Source organism: Apis laboriosa, unplaced genomic scaffold, assembly GCF_014066325.1.
Source record: "Apis laboriosa isolate Shangri-la unplaced genomic scaffold, ASM1406632v1 scaffold39_cov144, whole genome shotgun sequence".
Taxonomy (NCBI): Eukaryota; Metazoa; Arthropoda; class Insecta; order Hymenoptera; family Apidae; genus Apis; species Apis laboriosa.
Window position 1 is genome coordinate 1,558,829 of NW_025223140.1, and position 18,080 is coordinate 1,576,908.

The following is an 18,080-nucleotide window of genomic DNA, read 5'->3' on the forward strand; positions in this document are numbered from 1 at the left end:
TGTAAAAACATAGTAACTCACGGATTGACCCGAATAAAATTTCACCAAATGAGGCCAATTTCAACTCCATCGAAAGAAAACGATTCAATTTCAATTTGATAAGAAATAGAAATGCGGAAATTGGCCGAGTTTAAGGGCCGTGCACGATAGGTGCACGGAATCGAAGGCCATCAGGTATGTATATTTTCGTTTCTCTTCGCCTATAACCCGTGTCGCAGATCTGGCAGCCCTGACACGCGTACGCCACCGGCTGAAAACCATTTATCGTAGCAGGAAGCGCAGCTTTGAACCCGCGTTAAGCTTCTCGAACTGTTTTTGGACCGCGGTGTTGCCGATACACCCTCCTTCTCCAAACCCTCCTCGGCCAGATCTCTCTGTTAATTCTCGTGTGTCCTGACAACCGCGCCATCTACAGAAATAAAATGAATAAATTTGGTAACACCCGATACCACTTCTGGTTCACGCTCCGTACGATTAACATCTTGGCCAGACTAGACTAGAAACATGGTGAGCTTGCCGATTTTCTCGTCCAATCACTCGATATGTGCGACCTGAGAATTTGAAAAATTTTTCCCCATAAAAATATATCCTTAAATTTGTTTGGAATATTTTTCTCTTTATATTTTGTAAATGTAAATCTTTACGCGGAAGAAATTATTTATTATTTATCGTATTTATATTCGAATAATTTTCAGTAGGTTTCAAATATTTGTACATTTGCGTGGTGGTTAATTTTAAAAGTATCTTTTTATTTTTTTTTTTTCCTGTATTTTTTCGATAAAAAATGTTTCTCTTTTGAATTTGCAGGCAGATCTCAGCGCCAAGGAAGTCGAAAGTGAGTAAAACGTATATGGGAAGTAATTGATTTGTGTGTTTGATCTAATCTGTGCGAAAAAATAAAAAAGAATTTCAGAGAACAAAGGACTGTAAAATCGTAACGTTTTCTTTTTTTTTTTTTTTTTCTTAAGATAACCAGTGAATTGTCGAGTGAATATTGCGAGTCGTTTCGTGTGTAACCGGAAGTGAGGGAAATTTTCCACGGAGATGGGATTTAAATGTCGCGAGAGAAATAAAAGTTAAAGATCAAAGAAAAAACGTGCTCGTGTAAAAAGGTTCTACGAAAGATATAAAGTATTATCGTAGATTCACGATCGTGATATTTTTGTTCAAGGAAGTTAAACTCCTCGCAGTAAAAATATATTATACTCATTTTATGTTCAATACGTTCTTTAAAAAAAGAATCGAGAAACGTTTAAAATTCGTATTTATATCCTGCGAATATTGCAGAATTAAAATCCTCCAGTATTTTTAAATCGAACTTCCTGACATTAATAAATTTTATTTTATGCGTTTTCGAATAATTTTTTGCGTGAATATGAATAATCAATAATATTGGATAAACGTATTAATAACATACATTGGATAATAATATTCGTCCGGAAATGCAGAGGAGTTAAGATGAACCAAGAATGTAAAATTGTGAAAGAGAGAACTTGATATGAATATTTATAAATAATTATAATCTATTAATAATCTTTTTCCTTATTATAATTATAATAACAATAAAATTATGAGAAAATTGTTTGATATTTATCGAATGTTACAAATAATTCCATTAGAGATAAAAATTGACGAGTAATTGAGATAAAAGTGAAATAAATTTTGAAATGAAATTGATCATCATTGTCGAATAAAATTTTCAAATTTTCAAATTTTTAAACAGTATAAAACTCGATTACAAAATTTAGAAAATTTAATAATTTTTTGAATCGAATTTTATAGAATAGCATATATATATATATATATATATATATATATATAGAGAGAGAGAGAGAGAGAGAGAGAGAGAGAGATTCACATTCATTTTTTAAATCTATATATTTTTGGATATGTAACACGTTTTCTAAATGTAAATAGTAATGCCTCGTGGCAAGTGTTACGTAAGTATTCGGTAAAACAGAGGTATAATCACCCCCAGAAGGGGAAGCGTGATTTCAAAAATAGTTAATGCCGTGCTCTTATATGGCTCGGCGGGGGTAATCTGACCCACTACTTCCACCAGCAACTTCTTGAATTGGTTGCTGGGTGGGAGCCGCTGGCGTCTCAAAATAGAATAATATTTTTGAACCAGATACGCACGAAGGAGCCATGCTGATATTAACCCAGATTTTACGTAGTGTACACGTATCTCGTCTAAATTCGCGATTTGATATTTTTTTTTTAATCCTTTCAAATGGACAAACCGTAAAAATAAATTGTTTTCTTTTCCCCCTTTTTTTTTCGCGTAAAATGATTTGAAACGAGTCACCAGTAATGGATCTTGTTTACTCACCAATGTTTATCTTATCATGCAAAAAGAGAGGTTATGGAGTTTTTAATTCATCGTTTTTGAAGAAAGAAAAATTATTCTGTTATGTATTTTTGAAAAGGAAGAAATGGTGAGGGTGAAATAAATTTTACTTTAAAATGTGAAGTTTGATTCGATAAAAATATTAAATTTCGACGTTTCTTGAAAGAAAAATTTTCATTTCTACAAGATTATTTAATAAACATTTTTATTTCTTAGATTTCTATATTTAAATATCTTTTAAAATAAAGTTTAAAAGTTTTATAATCTTGGCGGAGAATAATTCTCAAATCTCAAATTGAATCATTATTTCACATATTTGTCATCAATTTATGTAATAATTTTAAAATTTTATTATTAAAAAATAAAATTCTAGGTATTGATAAAAAAAAGTTACATATTCAAAACCTTGAATAATCGCATATGCATTATATATTTTCAAATTATTTTTTGAAATTTCTTTTTCCATAGATAATTATTGATATAACTCTATTGCATACGTATATATATATATATATATATATATATATATATATATATATATATATCATTAATTATCTTATTCCAAAATAATGTAATATTATTCTAAAATTAAAATATTCGTAATTATTCATTTCCTTCCATAATAATTCTTTATTTATTAAAGTTATATTATTCATTTTAAAATTTTACAATATGATTTTTATCTTATCAATTTTTATCTTTATCAATCTTACAAATGATTTTTTCATTATTCGAAACAAATTATTTCTATTTAACAATATAAATATAATATAACATAATTTATAGGTATAACTAATAATATAATATAACGTATTCTTTCTTACTTTTTTTTTTTTTATTATTAAATAGAGGCAGAATTCGCCTTCTCCATTTATGATGCCGATGGCACCAACGTCATCGACGCCATTGACCTTGGTAACGTCCTTCGTGCCTTGAATCTGAATCCTACAAACGCCACTATCGAGAAACTTGGAGGAACGAAAAAGAAGGGTGAAAAATTGATGAAGCTCGACGAATTTTTACCAATCTACAGCCAGTGCAAAAAGGACAAGGATCAGGGGTGCTACGAGGACTTTGTGGAGTGTTTGAAATTATACGACAAACAGGAGAATGGAACTATGCTTGGCGCTGAATTGTCACATACACTGCTTGCACTTGGTAATATAATTATTCCTACTTATTCTATTATTATATTGCGCTATATATTATTCTATTTGTATTTATACTGAAAAATATTAGAGGTAGAAATTGAAATCTAATTTCTGCAGTCATGTAAGTCGGAAAATTTTATCTCGAAATACTTGAAATTCTAGAAGATTTTTTTTTTCTAAGATTAGAAGATTATTTCGTCAAAGAGTAAAATTTAAATAAATTTTTAATTTTGGAATTGGAGGTAAATTGACGTGTAGAAATTTTGGAATCTATAAATGCATATCTTTTTCTTTTTTATTTTTTTCTTAAGGAATAATATTTTATTTAAGAATTAAAACCTTAATAAATTTTTATTTTTGGAATAATAATAATAATCGTGACAATTATATTAATTTAAATATATCAAATCAAATTTCTTAAATACAAACACAATTAACTTATCATTAGTTAGATAAAAGTGAATTCGTATCATCAAAACATTCTCTAAATTATTTATACAAATCATTTCTTGTTCGTGTTTCGTATTAAAAATAAAAATATCAAAAGAATTCGAAATTCGAGATCTTTTCGAAAAGTAGACGTTGCACCTAGAAATAAAAAATAAAAATCATTTTCATTAAATTCCAATATAAAATATGAAATAACATACAATTATAATTTCAGAAAAATAAATTTTTTGTATTTTGTATAAATACGTATAATTGTGAATCAGGTGAAAAACTGTCCGACGCAGAGGTAGAAGAAGTACTGAAGGATTGTATGGACCCAGAAGACGAGGATGGTTTTATCCCCTATACCCGTAAGTATCGATCCATTCCAAGGAACACATGCATCTCGCGAAATAGAGGAAGAAACAAAGCGTGTTACACGAGCTGCATCAGTGAGTCACATTAATGTAGAGCATTGCTAGATTAAAGAGAAGCAGCAGCGAGCAATAAAAATACACTGCATGTCTGAAAAGTAATGGAACTGGCAATGTATGCAAAAATTCAAATGTTCATAACATTCATAAAAAATTATTCATTTCGTTCGATTCACTATTTTTTTGGCACTATGACTATTGGACCATTCAAGAAATTTCTAAAAGTCTGATAAAAATTTTTAAATTTCATTGGAATATTATGATTTCTTTTCATTTATAGTTTTTAGTTTTTGGAAATTAGAATTATTGTGCTGGATCAAATATGTTTATTACATAGAAAAATACATGAAGTTAATAAGAGAAATGCATTACAGAAAATAAATTAATTTTTAGAATATAATATTATGATAGAATATTCATTCCATGTTTGAACAATCAAATTTGAATAACAAATCTTAAATAATCGATGTTCTAATTCGTAAATCGAATACAAGTACTATTATTTCTTTCTTGGATTAAAAATCCAAAAGTCTTAAAACATCTTTCAATCGAAATAAAATATTGATTTATTATTACTTATTAGATTATAAATATTAAATTAGATAAATTTTCTTATAAAATTATCACGTGTAATATAAAATTAATTATTTGTATTAAATTAAACAATATTCCTTTTTTCACATCTTTTAATCATTACTTAAATTTTTCTATATTTCAATAATCAAATAATTATCAACAAAACATTATTTTATTACACATTTTGCAACGAAATATATTTTTAAAATCATTTCAATCACTATATATAACAATGCAGTTTTCCATTTATGAAAAATATAAAATATACGAAGATATAACCTAAAAAATTTCATGAGCATTAGATAGATGGCGCTTCGAAGCGTAAAAAGAAAATCCCATTATTTTTCAGATATACTGTTCATGCATTTTGTTAGCAATTCGACTTCAACCAGTAGACTTTGATGTTACAGTAGTAGAAAGTGTAAACAAAAAATTGTCCCCCCTTTCCCCCCCTTGCCCCCTTTGTACGGTGTTCAGCAGCTTAGTCCCGTAGAATATACTTTTATACAGCCGCCCAAAATGCCCAGGAAATCAGAGGACTTGATCGGACCCTAATTCACCCCTCTCCCCTATCATTTAACATTTCCACGTGTTTTGTGTTCTACAGCGTTCTTGAAGAAGATGATGGTGCTATTGTAAGCAAACAGGATGTCAATGTCACAAAGATCATCCTTCGTAAGTAGCATCCTGTAGTGTACATTTCCTATGTATGCTTTTCTCTTTCTCTCTCTCTCTTTCTCTGTCTTTTCTCTCCTTATTCTTTCATTTTTTCTTTTCTTTTTTGACTATGTTTTTGCCTTTATATATGTTTATACACAAGTATTAACACACATATTCTCTTCGTTTTCTGTTTCACCACGCATATATCACAGTTTATAGGACGCAACGAATCTATGTAGCAGGGATGCTGAAATCGATAACCTGCTTCTCATACAGCGACACGTATACAAAAGCTTAAGATATATTCATGCACGAGATCCGTGACTCGAGAGTGTCGTTGACAAAGGTTTCAGAAAACGATCGTCTTTAATCGTTTTTCTGAAGTTGTTCGTCGATTATGAGAATAAAAAATTGCTGTCGTGTCATTTCTTTCTTTTTTTTTTTTATCGTCTTGAAAAATTAATCTTTTTTGATCGATTTTAGAAGCATTGAAAAGATTGAAATCTTAAAATTCTTTGAAATTTTTTGCAATTTTTGAATTTTGAAATTGTCTTTTTATTTAATCGATGATTTTTGATGATCATTATATAAGTTTGAATGATCATTATAACTGGTAAGATTTTATCTATTATCATATTATAGTTTAAATAAAATATAAAAATTTAATTTTTTGCAAGTCGATTGTCATTAAAAATTGACGATTTAAATCTCAGTTTGAAAAAATTCAGAAATCAAAATTTGTTTAGATGTTACAAAAAAATAAAAAAAGTTTCGATTCATTCGAACTAGGAATTTTATATAAATCGATAGTTTCAATTTTTTTTCTCAATATTTAAAAACTTTTATTATATTACTACCTATATATAAATTACTTAATTACATAATATCTCAAATTTTTATTATAAATATAAAAATTGAAATTGAATTTAAAATACAGAAACTAATAATTGCAATAAATAGAATTAATAAGAAATAAATAATTGCAATAAATAGATTTCATAATTTAGTATATGATAATAAAATATAGATATAATTAATTTCGAATTTATTATACATATTGTTACAGAATTATATTTAATATTTAAATAATTTTTTACATATTCATGTCACGGATTTCAAAAAAAAACGCAATTTAAATCATGCGTTTCTTTATAATAACATTATTACAATATATATGTATATATTAATTATCTATATTATTTCTAAAAATAAAAGTATTTATTTCCAATTTGAATTAGATGCTTTTCATTAATATTAATGAATGATGAAGTTCCCAAACGTATATTATTTTCGCAATATATCCGAACTTTATCTACAGAACTTATATCAAGCTTAATATTTTCTGGAAAATGGAACTATAAAATGCAAATGTATATAGTTTAATATGACATCATGATTTGCACAACAACCCTTATGTCAATAGCCAAAAATAATAGATATTATTAAATTTTTTGAATTTAATAATTTTCTAATAATACAGAATATACATTCTTGATAGGAATTTTTGACAAAATTCAAAATACAATCCTTATCTTACTTTTATATACACAAATATTTTTTATTCGCGTACGATTTAAAAATGTTTCAAGAGAATAGGAAGATAACGGATTTTTAATTTTAATTAAAAAAGCTAATCAAAGATTGACACGAGGGTTAAACTATCGCTTGTATTATATTCAGCTTATATTCGTGTATTATAGCATCAAGTTCGATTGGTACAACAGTGGACCATAATATATATAGCTCTTCTCGTAGCAATGTGTTAATATAGTTCTTTTTTCGTTTCTAGCATTCCTTCGTAGATTATGCGATAGAGAAGAGGACTAGTGAAGCAACAACACTTCAATCATAACGTTGGTACTCGCCCATCGGCAGTCTCCATCTCAAGAAGGGACATGTTCACCCATCATACTCATCATAATTGTTTATCCCCTATTAAAAATATCTCGTGGCGTGTCTAAGCGCCATTTCTCATATATTTCGCGCAAAACGAAGTCAAATAATTAATTTAAAAAACGTTTTGTCGCAATGTTTTGTAAAATTCTAATTCCTTCAACAGAAAAATAAATATAATTAGGAATATGATGCGAAACATTAATCAAAAGACGTACAAAGTTAATTAATTGTTTTATTCAATTGAATAAATATATATATATATAATATATATAATATTGTTGTAATATATATGTATTTATAATAAAATACGATATATGATATTTTAATACATGTATGGCAAATCTAGGATACCGAGTATGAAGAAATATTATATTGATATTATTTTATTTCTTGTCGGTTGATTTAATAAATTATGTCCTTTGTACAATCTTCAGAGAGGAATTTGAAATATTATTACTTGCCGATCTGTAACACATCTACGTCATATGTTTCGACCTGCTTCAAATGTTGGGATGATGTTATTAACTAAATAATGTAAATAAAATCATAGAAACGTTTTGTACAAATCCAGAGTGTCTCTCAGTCTTTACATGAATAATATGATAATCTTTAGATTATCAAATTGATTAACAAATTAGGTGAATCTTATTATCAGGTAGCATTGGTGTAATTTCATTCATTCTATTCCTTGAATATTTTAGGAAATATAAAATTTCATGTACTACTTTATTATTTATTTTTCATTATTTCTTTTAATTTTCTATTAATTATTTTAAAATATTTATAATAATTTATCAGTTGTTTTGTTTAAATATTTCCAATTGGGTCTTTATTAGCTTTATATCAATAAATGCAGTTTGTAGAAATTACTTAAAAATATTTATAATAGGATTAGAAATTTATATATACATGAATATTGATAAATGTAAGAAGAAATATGATTTTGATAAAAATTTGAATATTATGAATATTTGATAACACAAAATATTTGTCAAGTGAAGTACAGATGAAAGAAAATTAAGCTATTGCATACAATTGAAAATCTTCAGAAAAAGAGAGAAACTTGCATAATTTCAGATCATTAAAGAATGTATAAGAATCAAATATAACCTAGATATTTTATTTCATTTGAGTGAAAAATAGTTGATTTGAAAAAATCAGTCATTGAACACAAATTCTTTTTTCTTAAATCAAAGTTATTTTTAAATTTCATTAGTATTAGTTCATTTCTGAATTTTTTAAATTTTAAAATCATAGGAAAATATCAATGAAATTGTAATTTTTTGAAGTTATAAAAGATAGATATATTATTAAGATTTTAATAAGAAATTTCATTAAGTTGTACATTTTTTAGTCAACAAGTAAAATGCATGCTCATATTATTACTTTTTATTAAAAAAATATAAACTTTAATTTATTTATTTATTATGTAATATAAATATATGATTCAGATTTATTCAAATTATATAAATTTCAAATATTTATTTTTATACAATATATATTGTATTTAATAAATCGTAAAAATTGAATAAAAATTAATAAAATTGTTAGAGAAAAGTATTTATTTCCCATAAAATCAGAAAAATGAAATCATCAAATTAAAAGTATAGAATCAAAAATATTAATTTCTGAATTGAATAAATAAAAATGGATTTTTTCAATGATTCAAAATTTTTACAAATAAATTTTTCCAATAATATCTACAGATATTAGATCTAAAGATATAATATTTCAAATATGTATTAAAATTAGTGTTAAAATTCATAAACGATTTTTAGAAAGTTTATTGTAAACACAAAAAAAAATATATATGCGAAAAAATTTTATCAAGTTTTTTCATTCTATTTCTTTTTTAGTTTCATGAAGTATAAAATAATTTGACGAATAAATTTCAATTGATATTTTTCTGTGCTTAATATTTATATTTGTTTCAGTGGCTAACATCGTCTAAGAACAATTAACATTATATATTTTAATATAAATAATATTTTAAAATAAATATTTCAATGAAATATAAAAAATAATATTTCATGGTGTAATAGTAAGTTTAAATAAGTAATTTTTAATTTCAATATATTTTTAATTATTGTACATACAGTGCATATAAAAACTCAATTTATTTTCTATGTTTAAGAGATAAAAAAAAGTGCTTCGATGTTCACGTTTTATATTAAATATAAATATTAAAAATAAATATTTCGCTTATGTCAAATTCAATCATGAATATTTATCCGTAATTTAAACATTAAATGAAATTTTTAAAAAAAATGTTATTTACTTATAAAAATATTTCAATATTTGTTCCATTTCAAAATTTCCCCAATTCTGGTATCGCTCTATTCAGCAGAAGGGTGAATGCGCGATACATAAACCGCAATCAACGTCTAGCCGTTGTTCGCGACACGACACGAAGCACCTGAGAATCGTGAAGAGGTTCGTAAACGCTCGGCAATTTCCGGCAGCGAGGCGTGGGGTCTTCGGGTGATCCCGGAAAGCTGGCGGTCGAGCCAGTCAGTTCAAACGCGTCGCAAGTGTCGCGCGTTTCGTCTTCCACTTTGTGAATTGGCAGTGAATCGCGCAGCATCTCCTCTCGTTATATTTCCGACCGATTCCCGCCGCGACGCGCGTACAACGGCGTGACAAGTAGTGCGTGGAAATCGACCGCGATAAACAAGTATCCTCGCCCTAACAAGAACGAATCGTGAGAGTCGTCAACCGGGAAGATGACGGATGTACAAGTGAATTCGAACAAGGACGACACCGGCAGCAAATTGCAGCAGGATGACGACGTCATGCAGCGAACAGGTTGGTGTTATATTCATTATTGCGCGCGATTCTCTACGTAATTCTATTTTCGAGAGCAAGCTCCGACACTGGAGCACTACGAAGCTCATTGGTGGAACACAAGTTTCGCCATCTTGGTGGAATATGTCGGAAAATTATTTCCGTAATCTGTTTAAGCCGTTTCGATCTATTTTTCTTGTATCTTTTTTACCAAATAAGTTATGTAACGAGGAAATTTAAGAAAATTATTTCTGCACGTGGAGAATTTGTTTATTTATTTATGTTGGAAAGTATGTTTATTTCCTTGTTAAAAGTGGATGTATAGATTGTTTTGAGAGGTTTGAATGGTAAAGAGGAACTGCATGTTGATATGACAGTTTGTCATAAAGAATACAGATATTATTATGATATGTATGGAATAATAATTTATCGAATTGTTTGAGTGAGAATTTCTCGATTAATTGTTTAACGTTAATATACTAAAATGTTTTTTTTAATGAAAATAAAGATTCGGAATTAGATAAATATACAAAGATAATATAACGCTTGTCTAAAAGATAGTAAATACTTGTCGATAAAGTCAATATTAAAACAAAATGCATTATTGTGTATAATATATATGTGACTATACATTTATTTTTTTATTTATATCATATTTTAAATATTATATACACTACGTTTTTGGAAGAGTATATTTATTAAGAAAAAACAATTTTTTAAGTGAAAAATAGGTATGCTTTTTAATGTAATTTTTATACTATTACATTTAACTACAAAATTATTAGATTGTAATTATTAATTTAATATTTATTTATATATTATACATAAACACGTATTATATTATTTTATCAAAAAAAATTAAATTATTTCATATAGAAAGCTTATATAAAAATATTATAATATTTATGGTATATTAAAATTTTAAAATTATATTTAATAAACAAAAATGAAATATTATATTGCAAAAGTAGAAATTATATTTAAAAACTTTAAATAATGCTTTTCATATGAAATAATCTAATTTTTCTGATAAAATAATATAAAATACATATTATATATAATATATAAATAAATATTTACAATTAATAATTTATAAATATTTAAAATCATTAATTTAAATCTAACGATTTTTTAGTTCACATAATCATATAATTGATATCACAATAAGTATATAACAATATTAAAAGTAAAAAAATAGTAAACTAAAATTATTTTTCATTTCGTTTTCTTTCATAAATCGCAAAATTAGAAACAATCTCAAACTTTCAAGTAATAATATTGATACGTTGAAGAATATCGTTTTTTTTTCTTCATGCATTTATTATTGAAAAAAAAGGGAACAACCGTTATTTTCATCAACTACATCAAACATTGTTTCTATCAACTTGTTCACATATTTAATAATAATTGCGGAATTAAAACACACTCGACATGCACATGTTCACGTTGAAGACTGTACAATGGCCTCGGTGTCTGGGGGCATTAGACTTAAAGCGATGAGAAAACCCGGCATATAATATTGAATCGTAAGACTGGGAAGTCTTTTAGATGCTGATTAACTTAATGCAGCATGTTGTCAGGCGCCCATACATAATTAATCCTACATCTTGTACTCCATTTACGTGGATCAAGATAATCGTGGTATACCATTGTTGCTTGTTGTTTACTGTGCGAAATCATTGTACTCTAAGAGAAAACGGATAACAAGAAGGTGATATTTTTCATCATATCCATTCAGAAACGCATGTAAAAGTCTCGAAGAGATAGATGTTACATGAAAATTATATTCTTGATTAATGGACAATCGATGATTCTTTTAAAAAAAATTATAAAGAAAAAGTGAATTAATTAAATTGTTTAAGTACTTACTTGTATAAATCATTGCTTATAATCACTTTTAAAAATATGAAAAAAAGTTTATTGAAAAGTACTAAGAAACGGTAATTAATCAAAGATTATAAGATAAAAATTGCATTGTGATATAAAAAATAAGAAAGTTTCCATGTAATGAAAAATTCTAAATAGGTAAATAAAATAAAAATTGCTATCAGAAATTCATAGTAAGTAAGGAGTTAGATTAATGCGATAAAGATTATCTTGTTTCATGTTTTGATTAACATTTTTCTTTCATTTTTTTTAACTACTTGTCTAAGAAGATTGTTAACAATCAACTTTTTTTTAAATCTCAATGGAAAAAGAAAAATTAAAAAATACTTTTAAATTATTCTAAAATTTTCAAGTCAAATGTTTCCTTTAAATAAAACTATCATATATTGAAAATAAAATTATGAAATATCTGTAACATTTCTTAACAATAATACTTAAGAGCTGAAGAAGTTTATTAAGACAGGTTTAAATCCGATTATTTTATGAAATATTTTATGAAATAGAAACATAAATTGTGATTTTTATTTAATAATATCTATTATTGAAAAATTTAACAATACAATAATTTTTTTAAAATTATAATACATAATTAAAAAAATGAAATTCTTTTAACTTATTAGTAATGAGTACTATATATATTTTTTTCATAAAATATATATTTTCAGAACGTTCAAATACAATCCATTTAATAAATATTCTGTCTTATAGAAATATTCTAACCATAACTTCTATTTATATATTCTATTATATTTAATAATAATTATAAAATATAGATATTCTTTTATTTATAACATTAACATATAAATATCCATGAAAATACATTGTTGAAGACACAATGTTGTCCTTCAACTTGGAAACAAATTTACGCAATAATTATCCAACCACACTTTGATTGATGAGTTCAATACCTATTTCAGATCACGAATTAAAAGTTTGCCGTTTCGACGTTCTTTTAACATGTTACAAAATGAATGTACATCACGCGAATGTCATTCTGTCATATAGTTAATACTATTCGTGACCGATACAAACTATCTATTTAATTGAACGTTACCATCGTAACGATTACCACACCGTTCCACTATATCTACGATTGAAGAAACGTGACGAGGAAAGGGCCATATCGTGTGTCAATTAGGAAATTGGCAACCATCAATGAAATAACGATGTTACATGGGTGTTACAATTGCCAGAATTGACCTGGCTCATCTTCGATCATCAACTCGAAACCTTAATCGACCTCCCTCGTTTGGCCTACGAATGAAGGCGACTCTTTGGCCATCCGCAATTTGTTCCTCACTTCCGGAGAATTTCGAGCGCGAAGAGGGTCCTCACGTTGTCGCAACCATCGTTTCGAATGACTGCATGCAGGATTGATACGCGGCCCCCCTTATGCCAGATCTACGAACGAATTTGATTACTTGTGATGTGGTTTGTTTGAAATGAAATTTTCTTTCAATTTTTTATTATTTGTGTTAATACTCGAATTTTTATATTGTTTTAATTGAGATTGGAAACTTGTTTTTTTTTTCAAAATATCTTCAGATTCAATTGAATTGTTAATTGATTTGTATTCATATTATTTGGAATTTTACTTGGAGAATTTTATTTGGATATTTGAATATTCTTTTATTTAAATCTTCTTTTATTAAAATTAAAATTTTGTTATCTTTAAAAGGTTTTCAAATTTAATTCAATCGTTGTTTTATTATTAATATATTTATTATTGGTTTCTATTCTAAATTTAAAATTTTATATATATGTAAAATATTGAAAATTTTGACTTTGACAGAAAGCTATTTGATATAATAGAAAAATAAAGAGAATAGATAAGAAGATCTTAGGAAAAATTATAATTATAATTCTGCAATCTCTTGTAAAAGCTTGGAAGATATTCTAATAATTTAGAAAAAATTAAACTAAAATATAGTAAAATAATTTGTAAAATCAATTTTTTTATTAGTTAGTCTTATTTCAAAGTTTAATTTCACTTTCAAACATAAAGTTAAGCATAAAAATACGACATTAATTTCATATACTTATTCAAAACAAAAATTTGAATATTCATGCTTCTGCTACTAGAGAAGAACATTATATTTACATATAGTATTTCTAAAAAATTGAAAAAGTATAAATATTATTATAAATTATAAATTATCTGAATATCTATTTTAAATAATTATACATGGACTTTTCAATTTTGACTATTTGATTACTCCTTTTTTTTTAAAGCTTTTAAGTTTCAACATAAGAAGAAACCAATCAGGAAAATTTAAAAGAACTTTTCATTCATTTTTATAAAAAAGTTTTTATCTTTATGTTTTTTTTAAATTGATTTATAATTTAATATAAATTAAATTAAAATTCATAATTTAAAAAGAAAATTAGGTTATATTTATAGATAAAATTGGGAAAATCATTAAACTGCATAATTATTTTATTTCAAGAAAATAATACAAAACAAAAATTTATAGACAAAGAAAAAACTAGATTAAATTAAATTAAGTTTGAAGATAAGATTGTGGAAAATAATTAATTGCATAATTATATCTTAATATCTTAATAATACAAAAGCAAAAATTCATATAAAATTTATGAAAGGTAGGTTAGATTAGCATTCTTAATAATGCAAAATCAAAATTTGCATTGACGAAACTTGTAAAGAAATATTCATAGTATTTGATATTCTTTAAAATTCTTTAAAATTCACGTGTCTACGAATTATATGAAAAAAAGAAAAAAACGTTATTTCTTTCAGGAAGAATAAAAAAAAAGTCTTTTGCATGCGATTCTTTTCAAATGTTACAAATGCGTATATTTTCTCAAACAGAATCTCTACAAACGATCGGACTAAAATGAACGATTTGTTAAATTTTATGCGCATGACTAATACGCGAGTACCTATCGTTACGCGAATACTTATCGTTACACGAGTAGGGGGCCAAGGTCCTCCTCGTTACCCATGTCCCGCTTTACGCCCTGACGTGCATCGTGATTATTACAACGATTTGCATCGTTACTCTCCTACAGCCCTGAATGTTTATGCAACAATATTACCCACATCGATGCTGGTTTACTTTTTCTCAATTAATCCCCTTCGAAAAGTGTTAATTACCTGTAAAGTAAATTGCGAATGTTCATGCATTTATAGAGGAAATTTGAATATATAAAAATTTACATGTATATGCAGAAAAAATATATAGAAGAAGATATATAATAATATCAATTCTAGAATATGAAATATCTAGAATAATAGAATAATAGATAATAATATATAATAATATATATAATAATATAATAATAAATAATAATATATCTAGAATAATAGAATATCATTATTACCAGAATATTATTAATAATAGAATATATAATATATAGAATATATATTAATAAGAATATATAGAAATATATATAGAAAAATAAAAATATTATAGATACTAATTTATTTTTCTCTATTAACTTTGAAAATATAATATCTATAAACGGTATTTATTTATTTAAATTTGTGAAATGACATATAATATGCCAAAAAAAATGGAAACTATAGTTGATTATGATATTTGAAAAGTGAAAGTGAATCTTTGTTTAAGTTTTAAATGTTTATGCAATAATACCCGATACTAATTCTTAATTAATTCTTCAAAGACATATTACTTGTAGATTGTTTATGCATTTAGAGAGAAAATTTGAATGTATAAAAATTATTACAAAGCACATGTGATATGCAGAAAAATATTGTTCAGCTGGGTAATAATTTATTTTTTTCAATTAATTTGTTTCGAAAATATAATAATTATAAAATGGAACGTTTATACGTATAGAGAAAATTTATACAGAATACATATGCAAAAAAAAAAATAATATCTTTAATTGCATTAATCAAAATTTAAATTTGCATACGTAATCAATTTATTTATAAATATATCTGAAAAATTTATTTTCTTGAAATACATGAAGTGTAGAATTTTTAAATTAATAGTTTTTATAAACAAAACATATATTCTCATTTATAAGTTAATTAATTTTTTTCTAATTTAAAGATCATAAATCTATTAATAATTAATTCGTGAATTTGCTTTTCTAATATCACAATTAAAAATTTTTTAATATTTGTTTAATATTTTTCTTTATCGAGGAAATTTTTGTTAAATTCGTGTGATTGCTCTCTAAAAAATGTATACATATTTTTTTATGTAATATAAAAATATTTATATTTTTTAATCATATTGCATGTTATTGTCATTGCTTAAAATTGCGTTAAAACATAATATTTCTTTATGGTATAAATATTTAATTAATTTGAATTTCATGTTACAGTCATAATGTTGATTCGACCATATCTCAAAACACATGTTTAAGTATCCAATGTCATTTATTGTACGAGAATATGTCGCTCATTTGTTGCAACAATGACAACAACTTTAAAATTGTATATTTTTTAAATTATTCCTTGTTACTCACACCTTTTATAACAGAATCTAATCAAATTATTCATTTTCAGTTTTTTCTTATTTAAAATATTATTTTTTCTAAAATAATTTTGGAATTATGGCCAATATAGAAAGTATTGAGAGATAAAATAAAGAAATTATATATTTTCCTTTATTTGCATTATTGCAAAAACATTTCTTTGTCAGATTACAAATACATATACCATTTGAATCCATGCCAACTGTCTGGCAACAATATACTTTTCCGCGTCCAATTTTTAAGTTTAAATACAGCTAATCATGTAAGTAAACAAGGAGTTCACATTTTATTAATCTCGACCAACAAGACGTTAAACAACTGAAATTTCATCCATTCGATGAAGCTTTGATTTCACGTAGAAACAGTAATATCAAGTTTTATAATGAATAACATGTAAAAAAATTTATTCCTTGGAAACAGACTATTTTAATCTTAAATATTCTCATTTATAATTGTAAATTTCTAATTATAAATTCAAATAAAGGAAAATAGATTCTTGAAATATGTAAATAGGAATAAGTTTTGTTTTGATTTCTTCAGAGTGATTCAGAATTTTGCAAATAGACTGTTGAAATAGTTATTATTGTATACGTAAAAAATATGCCAATTTAGTTGGATAATTATTACATATTATTATGCGCATAAGAAATATATCAACTCGTATAAATATTTTGAAACGAGTATTTCATTCGTGAAATATATAAAAAATACGAGTATTTCAATAATTTTATTACAATATATTAGAAATATTATATTATATTATTAATATGTAAAAAAAATCATTTTACCATCAATATGTATGAAAAAATGAGAAATTTCAATTTTCTAATATTTATTTCGATTTATTTTATAAATATGTCTCTTAAATATTTGATATAACTCCATAACTTTTCCATAATTTAAATATTAAGTATTTTCAAATAGAATTTTCTTATTAAAATATCCCATAATTTTTTAATAGTTGTTTCAACTTATTTCAAATTTTTTCTAAATAAATATTCCACGATTTTGATATTTTCCATAATTCTAAGTATCAAATAAAATCATATTTTCAAATAATTTACAATTTTCTAATAAGAAATATTTCAATTTCCCAATCCACTTTCAACTTCCAAATTTCAAATTTCCCTCCATTAAACAAAAAAAAATCGTATTTTCAAATAAAAATATACATCATCAAAATGCTTCCAATATTTCCTTCAACTCATTTCAAATTTTTCGGTTCGCCGATTCAAAAATCCAAAAATCCAAAGTTACCACCTTTAAAGTATTTTATAAACCGATCGTAGTTAAATCGGGCATAAGAAGGAAAAGCTTAGCGAAGGCCAAACGAAAAATCAATTCCACCCTTATTATATCCGTAACATCCAACTCTTGAGCAGTTGCAGGTATACAGGCGCCTATATTGGATTACGAAACCGAACGAGGCCCCGATGAAAATAT

General features: G+C 25.5%; 2 protein-coding genes across 3 annotated transcripts in view; both read left to right on the forward strand.

The window, feature by feature from the left end:
• Positions 1-384: 384 nt before the first annotated feature.
• LOC122715669 (myosin light chain alkali) lies at positions 385-8,062 on the forward strand. 2 transcript variants are annotated; one of them, XM_043938037.1, is made up of 6 exons: positions 385-507; positions 808-835; positions 3,200-3,508; positions 4,215-4,301; positions 5,548-5,615; positions 7,390-8,062. In XM_043938037.1, exons 1-5 carry the CDS (start codon positions 505-507, stop codon positions 5,577-5,579), a joined length of 459 nt encoding a protein of 152 aa, XP_043793972.1. In that variant the 5' UTR covers positions 385-504; the 3' UTR covers positions 5,580-5,615; positions 7,390-8,062. The 2 variants fall into 2 exon arrangements, with proteins under 2 accessions (XP_043793972.1, XP_043793971.1); XM_043938036.1 differs by lacking the exon at positions 5,548-5,615.
• Positions 8,063-10,014: 1,952 nt separating this feature from the next.
• LOC122715615 (microtubule-associated protein 4) overlaps positions 10,015-18,080 on the forward strand; it is a 70,092-nt gene continuing 62,026 nt past the window's right edge. The window contains exon 1 of the mRNA XM_043937926.1: positions 10,015-10,301. Within this exon, the coding sequence (XP_043793861.1) occupies positions 10,278-10,301 (24 nt within the window). The 5' untranslated portion in view covers positions 10,015-10,277. The remainder of the gene's footprint in view (positions 10,302-18,080) is intronic.

Excerpts from the sequence above, each read along its gene's own strand:
- LOC122715669 (XM_043938036.1), top strand. Across the intron at positions 3,509-4,214 it reads ACATACACTGCTTGCACTTG|GTGAAAAACTGTCCGACGCA; the intron begins GTAATATAATTA and ends ATTGTGAATCAG. Across the intron at positions 4,302-7,389 it reads TGGTTTTATCCCCTATACCC|CATTCCTTCGTAGATTATGC; the intron begins GTAAGTATCGAT and ends TTTCGTTTCTAG.